The following is a 16,602-nucleotide window of genomic DNA, read 5'->3' as shown; positions in this document are numbered from 1 at the left end:
GTCTCTATGGCCCAAAAAAACAGGCTTGATTTTCTATATGCAAAATATAATTTTCTGATTTTGATTATAGGATGACATACTGTCCAGATCTGTTTCTCTTTTGTGTGAGATTGAGTAATTCTAATTCTATAGAATGCCATTGTACGGTGTATTATCAATTGCCAATCTAAATCATTAGAAGGGGGTTAAAGATTGATTGCAGACATGTTAAAAAAAAAATCGATCACTTGGACCTATTGCAGTACATTTTGTCCTGTGCTCCTGCTCTGTTTGCTCTAAACATGCAATGCGAAATGTGAAAAGTTCAGCTTGCCTCGGATATTTTTGCACGATAGTAATGACTTCTCACCTTGTTTATGATAAAGAAAAGTTCAGGTATTGTCCGACACCGTTTTCATTGTAGCATGCATATATGTTAAGACCCCCTGTGGTGTTTTAATCTTAGTTACACATTTGCGAGATATTTGCATTAGACATTAATTGTGGCTTAATTGGCCAAATCAGTATAAGGTCTGGTGCAAAATACAATCTTAAAATAAATAACTGTTCACGAAATACATGTAAATGGAATTCATCCAAGTGCAAACATGTCTGAGGCAACAGTTGAACTTTTCACATGTTGCACTGCATAAATGTGCAGAGCAGGAGCACAGGACAACATTTACTGCAATAGGTCCAAGTGTTCGACTTTTCATTCATTCACTTTAGTTTAGTTTTAATATTTTAAGTTCCGCTACTTTTCTATAAACCGAATACTTGCGCATCTTTTGCGCATCTGTGGTCAGCTTGAAGCCAAAGGGGCCCGACACAATCCGCAAGTCACACTACTACAGAGCGGCGTTTTAGCAAATAGCAACAAAACAAGCGGGAGAAAGTAGCTTGCCCAACACAGAAACCAAAAGCTAAAGTGTGTGTGTGTGTTTTACGTCCGAGGAGAAAAGCCTGTTATATCTGCAGTTGATATACAGCCTAGTGTACTTTGTACAGAGACCTCCTGCACTCTCCTCACTTCTGCTGATATGAGCGTTGACTAAATTAAAGCAAGACTGTCTGATTGCATTTACAAGGACTTTCAACTGAGTGGACACGAGGACTTTTCAATAAGTATAGTTTAACTATTCACATCATGACAAAATGCAAGTTTCGAGAAAAAAATGTTAAGAGACAATATTACAATTGGTCAGAAAATTGTCATAAAATAAGGAACTAAATATCTACAACATGTTTAATGAATTGTTTAATCGATAATGACTTATTTAAATAAATAAAAAAAACAGGTAAGTGAAATAGTTTACTGTTAGTTAAGTTTTGTAGTATGCTGTGCACAGTATGCAACTTAACTAATCAGATGGCTGCGTTCTAAAAACATACCGAGTAGGTACTTCTTTGAATGAGTACTTTTTGACTAAAAAAAGAGTTCTGTATGGTTTTATTTTGTATGACTATAATCCAGCCTTACTACAGTAAATGTGTCATGTTGTCATTGTCTCGTGACCTAGCAGTTGTGTCATGCATTCACAAATGCTCTCCCATGGCCTCATGGGATTGTAAATTGTGCACTAAATGCACACTCCAGAAGATCATTCGGATAATTTTAATAAATACTGAATTTGGACGTACTAGTCTTTTCACATACTTAGTGTAGCATGCCTAGTGTTTTGCCTATCAAATAGTAGGGATGTATGCATATTCGGATGCAGCATGTGTGGAATACTGTAACCCGCTATGCAATGCGCTCAACTTGACCTTTTTCCACTGTGACCAGTGAGCCAGTAATACCACACTTCATCTGTCACTGCATTCTACAGTGCCCTCCACTAATATTGGCACCCTTGATAAATATGAGCAAAGGCGGCTGTGAAAATAAATCTGCATTGTTTATCCTTTTGATCTTTAATTTAAAAAAAGTCACAAAATTCTAACCTATCATTGAAGTTAAACAATCGAAAGTGGGGTGCATATCTCATTGTGAAATAAATGCGTTCTCTAGTTCATGTTGGCCACAATTATTGGCACCTAATTATTGCAACGTCCTTTTCCCAAGATAACAGCTCTGAGGTCTCACCTATAATGCCTGAAGAGTTTGGAGAACACCTGACAAGAGGTCAGAGACCATTCCTTCATCCAGAATCTCTCCAGATCCTTCAGATTCACAGCTCCATGTTGGTGCTTCTTCAGTTCACTTCACTCATTTTCTACAGGGTTCATTCAGCTCAGAGGACTGGGATGGCCATAGCAAAAGCTACATCTCTGCAATTCTCCAGCTGTGATCCTTGGAGAGTCTTTGGCCACTCAAACTCTCCTCCTCAGCGTGCATTAGGACGATATAGACACACGTCCTCTTCCAGGCAGTTTTATAACGTCTTTAGTTGATTGGAACCTCTTAATTACTGCCCTGATAGTGAAAATGGGGATTTTCAATGCTTTAGCTCTTTTCTTACAGCCACTTTCTGTTTTGTGAAGCTCAACCATCTTGTTCTGCAAATCAGAACTATATTCTTTGGTTTTACTCCTTGTGATGGATGATTAAGGGAATTTGGCCTTTGTGTTCCTCATATTTATAATCCTGTGGAACAGGAAGTCGTGGCTGGACAGTTTCATGCTCCTAGTCACCCTGGTGTGCTAAAAATGTAAGCATGAATGGGAAAATACTTCAGAGATATTTTACTCTTAAAGGGGTCATATGATACATGCATTGGAGAAAAACATTTATTTCATCATGAGAATTTCTCCCCACTTTCGATTGTTTAACTTCAATGATAGGTTAGCATTTTGTGAATATTTTTCCCCACTTACTTCTCTCAGATCAGTGAGGCCGAGCTGACGAAAGTCCTGCGCTCAGACAGCGATACTCCCATGCCGATGCTGAAAGAGCGTCACCAGGCCCTGACAGAGGCCGGCCGAGTGCTCATGGAGCATGGCGGATCCTTCCGGATATTCATGAGTCGCAGTGAGAATGATGCAGAGAAGATGGTGAAGTACATTGTGGAGAATATACCGTCATACAGAGACGAAGCCATGTACGAGGTAAAAATATTCACGTACGATTTCAGTTTAGCCTTTTAAAGGCAGGGCAGGTGATTTAGACACTTTTTGTTGTGCTGATTGAAAGTCTCTACACCTGGTAGCAATCAATAAGTTAGGTTGTCTAAATGTATTTATATGTATTTCTATTGTCTGTGGAAGGCACAGGACCATCAAATGTTTGTCCAATCATATTCCTCTGTCCGAGGGCTACGATAGGCTGTTTTACCTGCCTGTCAGTGTATGCATTTGCATACCTCCGTGTGACCCTGTTCACACAGACATGATACGTCATCAGAGCATTCATTACACTACTGCAGAACGAGCGAGAATGGAAGGCGTTATTATTGTAATATTATGTGCGTCATACTGTAATGTTTTCTCGCCAGTGAATGAGACATGAGGTAACCTGACAGCGTTGCATTTATCCGTCTCTTATCGTGTCGCTGCTTAGCCTCTGGTCTGCCTGAGTGCATTCATGTGTTTTGAAGGAGGTGTGACTTTGGAGAGTGATTTGCCAGAAAGGTGGGATCTTATGCTTTCAAAGCTAGCTTGCTATTGCTAAGCTCTCCAAAATCACCTACCCTGCCTTTAAAGGATGGATTCAGATTAGAACTAGCTCAGCTTTAATAATAAGTGCGCTTAATTGTATTGAATGTGCATTTGGTGTGTACTTCAAATTAGGGCTGTGCAAAAAATCGAGTGTGATTTTCATGCGCATCTGGTCAGTAAAGTAACTGTGATTAACAGTAACAGTAATCTTGTGATTAGTAGTAAATCTCCAGAGCTGTAGTTCACTGTCAAGCTACACAAAATCGCATTCAAAATCGCAGGCGATTCATTGCCGATTTTGAACGTGATTTTGCGTAGCTTGTCAGTGAACTACGGCTCTGTGTAGTAAATGCTGCTCCATCTGAAAGCACGTGCTGGAGATTTACTACTAATCACAGGAGCAGCTTTACTGACGAGATGCGCATGAAAATCACATTTGATTTTTTTGCACAGCCCTACTTCAAATCTTTAAAAGTGTATTTATAAAATGTAAAAAATTTTAACATTTAAAAATGTAAAATGCCACTTAAGTGTACTTAAAGAGAGACACTTTCATGACTGTTTCTTAACACACTTAAGTACACTTTTAAAAAGGCACTTTGTAACAATGTCAAATTAAAAGTTTACTTTAAAATATATTTTCCCCCTAATACTTTACAGAAGAACACTTATTTTGATGTGCTGACTAACATACTAAAACACATGTAAGGTACTTGATTATAATATTATTAACTTTAGTGTGTTATTCAAATATCTAGAGTACTTATAATTTAAATGTACTAAATTGCAACATCAATACTTATTGTCATTTGCACTTATATATTGTTGCTCTTTTGTTAGTTTGGACTGCTTTTATTGTCCTCATTTGTAAGTCACTTTGGATAAAAGCGTCTGCTAAATGACTAAATAAAATAAATTACTGATGTGTAATTACAAATATATTTTAACACATGACACATTTCAATAGAAATTACATTTAATTTTAGTTTACTATAAATGCTTGTCAGTACATTCAGCAGTACACTTGAACTATATTTCAAAGACAATATAATTAAATATGAAATTACATATAAAGATGTACTACATAAGTCAGTCAAAAAAGCACTTTTAAGTTCAACTTAATATATTTATTAAAAATGTAAACTACAATGCATTTTTAGTAAGCAATTTACATGCTTACTTAAGTCCTACTTAAAGGGATAGTTCACCCCAAAATGACAATTTTACGTTAATTTATTCACTCTCAGGCCATCCAAGATGCAGGTGATTTTTTGTTTCTCTTCAGTAGAACAGTAAAGAAGATTTTTAGCTGAAATCGTGGTCTTTGCTGGTTCATAAAATGCAAGTCAGCATCCATCTTTGAGAATTAAAAAAAGAAGCATATCAAGGAACACAAAATTAATACCCATGGCTGCTGGCGATATATTAAGGTCTTATGAAGCGAAACAATCGGTCTGTGCAAGAAACTGAATATTATATTTATAACATTATTACCTGCAATCCACAGCCTCAGGCTAAATCAGATTCTTTTCCATGAACTGGTTCTTTCAGACAGTTTGTGTCAGTGTCAACCTCACATTTTGTTGATATTGTAGGGTAAGAGGATCTCATTTTATAAGAGAGCTCAGATCCTTGTGGCAGACTTCTGGGGCATCATGGAGGCACGAGGGGAGGGACACATCCCTAACCTGGACTACCTGACCATGTTCGCTGACTACAGGGTGCCACAAGGCCTCGTGTACCTTGGCGCTTTACGCTACTCTGATGGCCTCATGGAGACATTGAAAAACGGTTTGTTGCACCTTTTTGATAAAATATAGAAAAGAAAAGTTGGAAAATGTACTTAGTAGTCATACAAATTCTACCATTAAAATAGATTTCATGTTCGCTAAACAAAATATACTTTAATATTCGTATATAATAATATACTATGTAAAAATTGTAGATATCTTATTTCGAGTGTTGGGTGGAACATGGACATTTCTTGACAGGTTTTGCTATATTAATCCTTAAAGTCCCCATGAAATCAAAATTAAAGTTTTTTGGGTGTTAGTATCAATATGTTAGTCTTAAGGTTAGTGTGCTCCAAAACAGAGACACAATTCGCATTTAGAAGATATAAGCATTCAAAGCTTGCAGTTCGTCACTTCCGCCAAAGCGGCTCAATGATGTCACATCGTACTTCAGCTTCTCATCAAACTTTCTGTCCAATCAAATGCTCTCTAGAATCCAAAGCCCCGCCCCCTGCACTATAAAATAGACGCTGAAGCCGCGGCTGAAACCGGTCACTTGTCCACAGAATTAGTATTTTCTGTACAGTGAATGGCACGTAGTGCACTATATAAGGGACAGGGAATGATTCAAACAGTGTAAATATGCTTTCCATTGAGGGAAAAAAGAAGTCTGGTTTCTATATTTTATAGGAATATGGATGAGATTGTGGCTGGCATACCCTGTCAAATGCAGCTTTACGGAGCTCAACGGCTCTGAACGGCTCTAGCCCAAGTTGTGATATAAACGAACGCTATTGGCTATTTTAAAAAGGGGCGGGGCTGCTTGATATGTCCCACCCTGTCTTCCTGTTTCAGTTAAAGGGGTCATATGATGCTTTTTTAAAGATCATTATTTGGTGTATTTGGTGTAACAGAATATGTTGACATGCTTTAATGTTCAAAAAACACATTATTTTTTAAATACTGTACATTATTGTAGGTCCTCTATGCCCCGCCTCTCTCAAACGCTTCGTTTTCTACAAAGTCCCTCCTTCCGACAAGCGCAGTCTGCTCTGATTGGCCAGCTGACCCAGTGCATTGTGATTGGCCGAACACCGCAAGCACTCGTCGGAAATGTAACGCCCCTTACCATAATCGTGAGCTTCATCTTTCAAAATAAATGTAAAGACAGTAAATAATGTCATTAGTTTTACCCTCAGTTCAAGCCTGAAAGGGGAACAGAGTCGCGTGACAGACACAGTGATGAATATGTGTTTGTAGTACACAAGCCACGGTTAAGACAGCTGACTCCACTGTGATGTGACTCCCTCTCACTCTCTCTCTCTCTTGCTCTCTCTCTCACACACACACACACACACACACACGCGCGCGCATTTGAACAGTCAATAGCAAACACTTAAACTAATAACAAAACAGTAGCTGATTCAGAAGCACCAGATTGTCATAGCAAAGTCAGAATTACCTCCTCTCCCAGGTTCACGAAACGGTCGTCTATAAAATGCATTGCTGTTCTGTTGTAAGTAATCTTAAAGATTCCTAAATGCATCTACTTTCGGAAGGCCAAATAAAGTGCTTCTGCTTTCACCTAGAAACACACAGCGTCTCCCTGACATGCTGCTTCAACACTAACTGCGGTTACTGAAACCATGCCACCTTTCTTTGCGTGCACATTTGGGCCTCATTATGCAAATATTTCCACATAGTGAGGTAGATATGTGGAGGCGTGTTAGAACGAGCCGTTTTAGGGGGGTGTGGCAGAGTCTTAACTTTGATAAAGAATATCTCTTTGGTTTTGAGACTTTAGTCTTTGCAACTTCAGGGATCTTATCTATGCACAATCAGCTTGTAACACTCCAAAGAGAAAGGAAAACTTGAAATCGCATCATATGACCCCTTTAAAATGACGTCAACACATAGAGTAACGCTGCGTGTTTCTAAGCATTTCAGGGGACCTTTAAATAATGGACAGGTAATCTCATCAGTATTGTTGTAGTGATTGTTAGTTCTTTCACAGGTGAAGTGTTGAGCTCAGGTGAGAGGAGAGAGGTGGAGATCAGGGGTTGCTCCATCTGGTGTGTGGAGAGAATCCGGCAGCATCTCTGGAAGCTTGTGGAGGAGAGAGACGGGAAGAGCTGCCACATCAACTCGGCTCTAATTGACTTTTACCTGTGGCCATATGCTAAAAAACACCACAAAGAAATGGCACATATTCCAATACATCACACACGCTGCATCTACTATTGACAGCATCAGTTCTTTTGTGTGTCATGCTGTTTATACCTTTAAATAAAGTTATGAAAATGAGGTGATGTACATCTGTAATGTTTAAATGTATAATTATGCATGTATAAATTATTTAGTTAGCATGAGAAAACAGAGGTGAAACAGCCACATACTACAAAAGTTTTATAAACATAAAGTTAGCTTTGAGTAACATACATTTTAAATACAACTTTGTTAGTTACGTTCCCCATTTTTTCTCTGCCAACGAAAATATTTCACAGGAGAATCACGTGTTGTGCATCTCAGTCATGATGCCTCCTTCTTGAATGAATCTGTGGTTTGAAAGAATCAATTGCACCGAACACAGACAAGATGAGTATAACAAATTCTTTATTTCTTTTCAGTAAGAAATCATAAAGACATATTCATTTTCATGCACACAGTGGGCTCCAGTGTTTAACCACATTTGATTGTGATGTCTAGAACTTTATACATTAACTAGTTGGTTAAAAGCAATTGCAATTATAAAAGTGGAGTCTGTTCACATGTTTGCATATGCCTCTTGGTTTGATAACGTGCAATGACATACATTTTCAGTTATTTGTGTAAATGCAATGCAAAACATTGGCATTTTGTCCCCCCCCCAATCACCATGTCCCTTTAGGGGCTCCGCAGAGAACTAGTAATCCAGATCTGGAGATCTGAAAAAGTGTGTATCTGGATCAGTGTGATTCAATCCAATTTTGCTTTGGAAAACCGGCACAAAAGTAAGATGGGTTACCTGATCCTGGATAGCAAAAACATGGGATTTCCAAATCTGATCCAGATTAAACGTTTTGAACAACTGGCCCCAGAATTTAAGACCGTTTTGATGGTTGATACCAACTTGCAGACCTACTAAAACAAGAAATGTGTGTAATTGGACATTTGTCTCATACCAGTTAGTGAGATATTACCCTTATGCATTGATTTGATTTGAATTGATTTCTGATAACTTTGCAAATTTATTAAAAAGCAAAAAAACAAAACAAATATCACATTAAAACAGATATTGAAATGTAGGTCAGGTGCATTTGATTTCTCTAGATCACCTTTGAGAAGTTTCTACACTTTAACTGGAGTGAATCTGTGTCAAATTCAGTTGATTACGTCTGTGAAAGGCTATAAAACCTGCTGAATTGAAGTGTATACCTGTGTTTGTCCAAATAATTCAAAATCTAACTATATTTAGAGTTATGTAATCATATTACAGATCTCCCTATTTCTCTCTCTCTAAAAAAAAAATACTGATGAATGTTTCTGGTGATTAAAGAGATGTTTACGAGTTTAAAAAAAAGTCTCTCTCTTTCTCTCTCTCTTTTTCAATAAAATGTTTTTCAATGAAGTTCAATGAAACGTTGCTCTTTGGCCATTAGATGATTCTTTTTTAATTGACCTGAGGAGGCTGCTGAGTGGCTGTGTCCCCGGCCCTCACAACCACATGAGGGTGGCAGACACGCTTGCATCACGAACATTATTGTGCTAGGTTTCGGAAAGTATCATTTGCACATTTATGCACTCATAATAGTAAGAAATGCCACTAAACCCACTTCAGTGAATGTCTTACTACACTCTCCCATTCTGTCTTCTACTACCCCACCTTTCAATAAGAATCTGACAGTTCAAAACCTCTCTTAAAGGGACAGTTCACCCAAAGAAATGACAATCCTGTCATAATTTACTCACCCGTGTGTCGTTACAAACCTGCATGAGTTTCTTTTTTCTGTTGAACACACACAAACACACACACAAAGAAAATTCGAAGAATGTATGTAACCAAATAGTTGAGAGAAGCCATGGACTTTTCACACACACACACACACACACACACACACACACACAAACATGTCTGGTGAGCTATCCTTGTGGGGACTCTCCATAGGCGTAATGGTTTTTCTACTGTACAGACCGTATATTCTATTGCCCTACACCAACCCTACCCCTAAACCCACCCCTTACAGGAGACTTTCTGCATTTTTAGATTGTCAAAAAACTTAATTCTGTGTGATTTATAAGCGTGTTTACCCGTGGGGACCTCAATTTAGGACCCCACCGTGACACGAGTCCCCACGAGTCTGTGTGTATTCAGGTTTAGGTCCCCACCAGGATATATAAACCAGTACACACACACACACACACATATATCATATCCCTCTGGTTTACACAATGAAAGGTCTACCTTACAAATTTACACCCAGATCCTAGCCTTTCCCTGTGTTTATTCGGTCAAGAACTACAAACAAGAAATAAAACGCGTTAGAAAAACTACAAACGTGGCGGATGCGTGCGATCGACGGTTAGGTTGAGTGGTTTACAAAAAGGGGCTCGAGTTACTAATAACCAACATTTAACCTGGTAAAAAAAAAAACATTTATTTATTGTTATCCGTGTTATATTTCATCTGCAAGAGCAATGTGAACTGTTATAAACATCCATTTGGTCGTTAACTTTTAAATGCATGATTATGCGAAAGACCCGCGGCTGGCAGAACAACGAGCTACTTCTTTTCTCTCCAGTAGCCTGCTGTAGGAAGTTAAATGAATGAAATGTGGAGGATGTTATCTGTGACACGATGATTGACAGGCCAGTTCAAACGCTTTTGATCATTTACAAACGGGGCCTATAAAATAATATATATATATATATATATATATGTGAAATAACGGTCGACTCGGACTCGGACTCGGACTCGGATGCGGGGAAGCCGAAGGCGGGTCGTGGAGCAGGGAAGCCCCGCTCGGGGAAATCTCCCAGCGGGAAGACCAACCAAAATAACGACAAGAAGAAAGAGAAGAGAAGACGAAAGAAGGAACAGCAGCAGAGTGAAGCCAATCAGGTGAAAATCTGTGTCTTGTTCCATCCATCCATCCATCCATCTCTATCGGTCTATCTATCAATCCGTCTATCATCTATCTATCTATATATCTGTCTATCTGTCTGTCTGTCTATCATCTATCTATCTGTATATCGTCTATCTGTCTGTCTATCTGTCTGTCTGTCTGTCTGTCTATCATCTATCTATCTGTATATCGTCTATCTGTGTCTGTCTGTCTGTCTATCGTCTATCTATCTGTATATCGTCTATCTATCTGTCTGTCTATCTATCTATCATCTATCTGTCTATCTATCTGTCTGTCTATCATCTGTCTGATCTGTCTGTCAGTCTGTCTATCTATCTATCTGTCTGTCTGTCTATCATCTATCTGTATATCGTCTATCTATCTATCTACCTGTCTATCTGTCGGCCTGTCTATCTATCATCTATCTATCATCTATCTGTATATCGTCTGTCTATCTGTCTGCCTGTCTATCTATCATCTATCTATCTGTATATTGTCTGTCTGTCTGTCTATCTATCTGTATATCTTCTATCTATCTATCTGTATCTGTCTGTCTATCATCTATCTATCATATGTCTATCTATATTGTCTCTGTATATCGTCTATCTGTCTATCTATCTGTCTTTCTGTCTATCTATCTATCTGTCTTTCTGTCTATCTATCTGTCTGTCTATCATCTATCTGTCTGTCTGTCTGTCTATCATCTATCTATCTATCTTTATCTATCTGTCTGTCTATCATCCATCTATCTGTCTGTCTGTCTGTCTGGTCCTTTTATAAATCCATGAATTATCTTATCTATCTGTTCTGTATTTTGTTTGTCTATCTCTCTGTCTATTCTGTTTTCTATTCTATTCTGTCTATTGTCTATTCTGTCTGTCTGTCGTTTTCTCAGTTGTTAGTTCTGTATATCTTAGTTCAGTTGTTCATTCTGTCATCTATATATTTGTCTTTCTCTGTATCGTTCTGTCTGTCTGTCTAGAGCTATGTGTACTTGCCTGTCTTTCTAAGCAGTTGGGCCCCATGTTTGTTTCTGGAGATAGCAATGATGATGAGTCAGAGTTGATGTTTATAACATCCTTGCAGGCACAGAGGGTGGTGTGTTGTAGTAGTTCTGTTTTGGGTAAAGCATCAGCTAAATGACTAACAAAGAGTGTTTGTCGTTACACACTGCAGCTCAGAAGTCTTGCTTTTAAGAAGATCCCTCAGAAGTCAACAGCACCTCCCACCACGCTCACGCTGCAGGATTTAGCCAGTGATCTGATCAACCCGGCAGCGGTGCAGCACGGCTCCAAGCCCCAGGAGAGCTGGCAGGATTGGAAACAGAGAGATGAACAGGTAAACCTTCTCACTAAACCTCAGAATTTACTTTCACTCGGCCCATTTCTCTCCGGCTTTATGCAAACATCTTCATGCTTGTGTTTGTCCCAGCTGACCAGTGACTTGTATGAGGCGGATCTGGAGAAGGCCTTGATGCTCAGTAAACTGGAATTTGAGCAACATAAAAAGGTACCATACTAAGAGAAGATTAAATTTAACGACTCTAAAAAATGCCATGTGGTGTAACCATCAAGTTAAAAGTAATGACATCTTAATCAAATGTTTTAAATATTTTCATTTACTAAAAAAGAAAAACAAACTAGTTATTTATTAATTCATACCATTCAGGTTTACTTTTTATCTGAACTGTCCTTATCTTCTCATAAAAAGGTCAAATTATCTAATATTTTAAGATTCTTTGCACCCAGTCTCCAGTCCAGGAGCCTATATACAGTCAAACAACATTTCTCACATTATTAGTTTATTCGCTATAGTTTAGAAAATGGTAATAAAATATGTCAAGAACATGGAGTTAAACTGTCAGAACAAATTCATCAAGGTATGTAATGAAATCGGTTGAAGAGCTGTCAGCTGTTAAATTTAAGCACACAATTAGATAATACCACTTTAGGTCAAGCAACCAATTACCAAGCAATGCTTCATTTAGTTAAAACACTTAAGCAAAACATGGTCAGGTCAAAGTGTCTGAATAATTTTGGTCCCAAATGTTTTATCAATTTTACTGGTAGTCCAATGTATGAAGAGTTTTTGGGTATAATATGTCACAGTTTACTTTATTTTGCTATCCTCACTTACATAAATTAACTATAGTGTCCTGCATATATATATAATTTGTCATCCACCCACACCGCCCCCATCATCACAAATACATGACTATGAAGTGGCGTCCAGCAGTCATTGGCAATTCCTGTCATAGAATGATTGGCTTCATTAGTGATCACAGTCCTCCCTGGCCACACCACCTTAATTACAAGGTGACCCAGAAAATTAACTTTTTCCTGGCTACATGCAGAACCCCCAAGATCTTTTTATGACATGCAACCCCCCCCCCCCCCCCCCCCCCCCAAGATTAAAGAAAGCAATACAAGATAAAATATATTACCAAACTATTTAAGTTATAAAGGAAGTTTTCAAAAATGTTTTTTTTGTTTTTTATATTTTTCATATTATACAATGTCAGTACAGTTATATTGCCATTACATTTCTGACTTTCATGATTTAATCTCCACCCAACAGTCTAAAAATCAATATACAAATCAGTAGAAAATTAAATCATGGAAGAGGTGTATTCAATTATGTATGATTTGCATTCATGTATTTTTTTTTAACACATTAATAGATCAAATGATAAAAATGACTTTGATGTGATATTCAAAGCAGTCAATATCTTGTCGTATAACTCTGAGGAAGAGGCAGGCAGGGGAAGAGCAAGAAACAAAGTAATGGTATAATTGAATATAATCGTAATTCACCAAGTGTTATTATAACTAGGAAAGGCAGTGCAAAATTACTGCTTCACAACAGTATCCTTTGAGCTTGAAGTGGAGACCAACTCCTCTCTAAACTGTGATGATAATACAGAACACAGTATAGATTAAACTCTAACAGAACACAATTTAAAATAAAGTAATAAGTATAAATTAATATGTAATATAGATAGAATGAAAAAACTAATGTGAAACTAGTTGAAGAGAGATAGAAATAACATGAAGTGCGTCACAAATGTCTAGTATATTTGCTTTCTTTATGCTGCACGCACACTGGTTGCTATTAAGAGCTTCGCTTCCTCATTCTCAAATGATTTCCTAATTTTCCTGATATAATGATTTGTTTACCATCATTATACGTGGGGCTATGCAGGTCTTCCTAAAATTAAGCATGTTAGTGGAGTGTGTATATGTAAACCTGTTGATGAAAGGTTTATTGTTTAAATAAACTTTGAAAAAATGACTTAAATGGCTGTTTGGAAGTTGAAAATGGTAGAAACTATACATGTAGCATGGAAAACTACCTATAAAGGTTTTTTTTTTTTTTTTTTTGGGTAATACTTTTATTCCACAGGACGCATAACATTTAACAAAAGTGACATTTTTTTGTAACTATCATTTTAAAGAATTTAAAAAAAAAATTTTTTTTAAATGTTTTCTTATTTATTTACTTTCTATTAATCTAAGAATCCTGAAGAAAAAAGTATTAGGGTTTCCACAAAAATATTAAGCAGCACAACTGTGATGATAAGAAGAAAATGTTACTTGAGCAGCAAATCCGCATATTAGAATGATTTCTGAAGGATCACGTGTTACTGGGGACAAAGAAAATTCAGGTTTGCTTCACAGGAATAAAATGCATTTAAAAAAAAAAAAAAATATATATATATATATATATATACACAGTATGTATGTGTGTGTATGTATGTGTGTGTATATATATATATATATATTTAAATTGTTCAGTTACACAATCAATGTTCATATACAATCAATTGTGTGTGTTTGATTGCATAGTTTAAATGAACTGGGTAATAGTAACTCAGAAATGCAACTACATACAATGAAAGTGAGTGTGGGTGGACATGATACAATTACGTACGTTATAATGCATTGCATAAATTACTGTAAGTTAAGTAAAATTCTTCTTAAGGCCATACAATAGTTTGAGGAACAGAATGAAATTTAAATTATAGGTGTTCATTTGCTTTAAGTGAGCTTCTGCCTGCTGTTCATATCTCCACAATGTCAAAGCATCAATGTGCCTCAAGTTCGTTCATTTCTAGCTCTTTAAAATGTAGGGACAAATGTAAATGTAACTACTCCCTCTTGTGGTCACAGTGAGATGTTAGCGGTCAAGAGGTCTGTATCCAATACTTGTGTAATATAATGATTGCAGTTGATTGTGTAGCTACTATATCAACTATTTTCAGTGCTTGGTTTTTTTCCCCCATAACTTTTTCAACTAGGCAGTACATGCTCTTTAATGTGTAATGTTATGATCTCTCAAGGATCCTGTAAGAACAGAGACGCTGTCACCAAAAGCAAAAGCAGGAGGAAAGAAGGACAGAAAGAAGAATCAGCAGGGGAAGGACAAACGAGTGACTGTCTCTCTTAAAGACTTCCAGCAGGAGGGTGGCGTGGGTGAGAACGCTGCTTTCTTATCATTAAAGACAAATCACTGTTACTGTTCTGCCGTTCTAACTGACTGTCTCTATTACAGATCAGCTGAACAAGAAGCCTGACAGAGAGGTGAGTGATTAATATGAACGTTCAAGGATGATTTAAACGTTTATACAGCTTATATTATTCTAATTGTGACTTATGAAAGATACTGCAAATTTAATACAAACTAAATGTCCTCCTGATAATATTTTAATTATTACTTAACTTTCTTTGTCTTTGGCAAAAAGGTTATAATTTATTAATGATCATTTTATATAAAGTATTTATAATATAATTATATAATGTTGTATAGTAACTAAAAGGTGCATCTCTAAAAAAAACTTTCTTTTTTTGTAACTTATTTCAAAAAGTGAAACTTTCATATATTCTAGATTCATTACATGTGAAGTAAAACATTTCAAAAGTTTATTTGTTTTAATTTTGATGATTAGAGCTTACAGCTCATGAAAGTCAAAATTCCAGTATCTCAAAATATTAGAATGTTTCCTAAAACAGGGTGTCCGAGGGGTAGGGCTGTGCGATTAATCGAAATCAAATCGAAATCGCGATTTGAGACGTTGCGATTTCCTAATCGCACAGCCTGCGATATGGACGCGATATTACTCTGTTCCAGAGCATATGCATGACTGCCAGCCTTGAGTGGCAGTCTTACTAACCAATAGAGTGAGCGCACCTCCGTTCTCCCCAATCAGCACTGCTCTAGCCAACTGCGTAAACACCCACCATTTCAAGAAAAAAAAAACAAGGTGGGAAAGAGAGAGAGTGGGATTATGGCGTCTACTGGGTCAGATCGATAGTAAGGCAAATTAAAACTAAAGAAAAACGTATGCAACTTAAGCTTCGAAATGACAGACAACCAACAAAAAAGGTAATTTGCAAGAGCTGCGTCACAGCGCATATCAAAAGCTCCCTTATCGGTTCTGTTTTCAGTACTGGAGAATAAAAGATACATTCTTAGATGTTTTTGTTAGTACGTTAACGCTATCTTACACATTGTATCTCCCCAACAGATTAATTTGAAATAAGTTTATGATGCATGTTGGCTATTCCCAATTCAGAAGAGCGCACACACAGCCTGTGTCTGTGAATGCCTCTCATACTCGCTCCTCTCTGCCCCACACGGTGCGAATCCCGCATCACGGACGAGCCGTTCATGCTTGCCGCGCTCGCACAGCCTGTCTCGTAATGCTGGTTTATACTCGCACCCGGCTCCGCACCGCAAGTCTCCACGAGCGCATCTGGCACTATGGATGAGGCTTGACGCACGCGCGCAACCTGTGTCGACTCGTGCCTGGCTCCGTGTTTAAAACGAATGTAAATTCAGTCTAACTGCTTGCTAATTTCACTTGGATGAAATGAAACATTCAGCACATTTTCCACTTGTTCTTAAAATACCAAATACTTAAAATGAATAAATCAGCTTATGTAACATATGTAATACTTTAATAATTGACTATACATGAAATACAGTTCTTTAATTATAAAAAATAAACAAATATTTTCTGTGAAATTCAGTAATTAAGTTAATTCTGTAAAAGTAGTTATACCATTATAATCTTGCCTGCTGAAAAAAACAACAACAATAGAACCCCTCCCAAAACACAATAACAAATGTAATGGATTTCAGGGTTATAATGGGAATTGTATTGGTTTTAATGTAAACTATAATGGTGTCTG

At 37.3% G+C, this 16,602-nt stretch overlaps 2 protein-coding genes across 2 annotated transcripts in view; both read left to right on the top strand.

The window, feature by feature from the left end:
• The first annotated feature begins 2,792 nt into the window (after positions 1 to 2,792).
• Positions 2,793 to 8,817, top strand: qng1 (Q-nucleotide N-glycosylase 1). The gene is made up of 3 exons (XM_016235251.1): positions 2,793 to 3,027; positions 5,172 to 5,367; positions 7,324 to 8,817. Exons 1-3 carry the CDS (start codon positions 2,857 to 2,859, stop codon positions 7,551 to 7,553), a joined length of 597 nt encoding a protein of 198 aa, XP_016090737.1. The 5' UTR covers positions 2,793 to 2,856; the 3' UTR covers positions 7,554 to 8,817.
• Positions 8,818 to 10,233: 1,416 nt separating this feature from the next.
• Positions 10,234 to 16,602, top strand: part of gkap1 (G kinase anchoring protein 1) — a gene marked incomplete at its 5' end in the record, with an annotated part of 16,105 nt that continues 9,736 nt past the window's right edge. Inside the window, 5 exons of the mRNA XM_016235239.1 lie at positions 10,234 to 10,407; positions 11,588 to 11,749; positions 11,843 to 11,920; positions 14,751 to 14,883; positions 14,963 to 14,991. Of these exons, the coding sequence (XP_016090725.1) occupies positions 10,234 to 10,407; positions 11,588 to 11,749; positions 11,843 to 11,920; positions 14,751 to 14,883; positions 14,963 to 14,991 (576 nt within the window). The remainder of the gene's footprint in view (positions 10,408 to 11,587; positions 11,750 to 11,842; positions 11,921 to 14,750; positions 14,884 to 14,962; positions 14,992 to 16,602) is intronic.

This window comes from Sinocyclocheilus grahami, unplaced genomic scaffold (genome assembly GCF_001515645.1).
Source record: "Sinocyclocheilus grahami isolate Dianchi unplaced genomic scaffold, SAMN03320097.WGS_v1.1 scaffold465.1, whole genome shotgun sequence".
Classification (NCBI taxonomy): domain Eukaryota; kingdom Metazoa; phylum Chordata; class Actinopteri; order Cypriniformes; family Cyprinidae; genus Sinocyclocheilus; species Sinocyclocheilus grahami.
The sequence above is the reverse complement of the archived record's forward strand: the minus strand, read 5'-3'. Positions and strand labels throughout refer to the sequence as shown.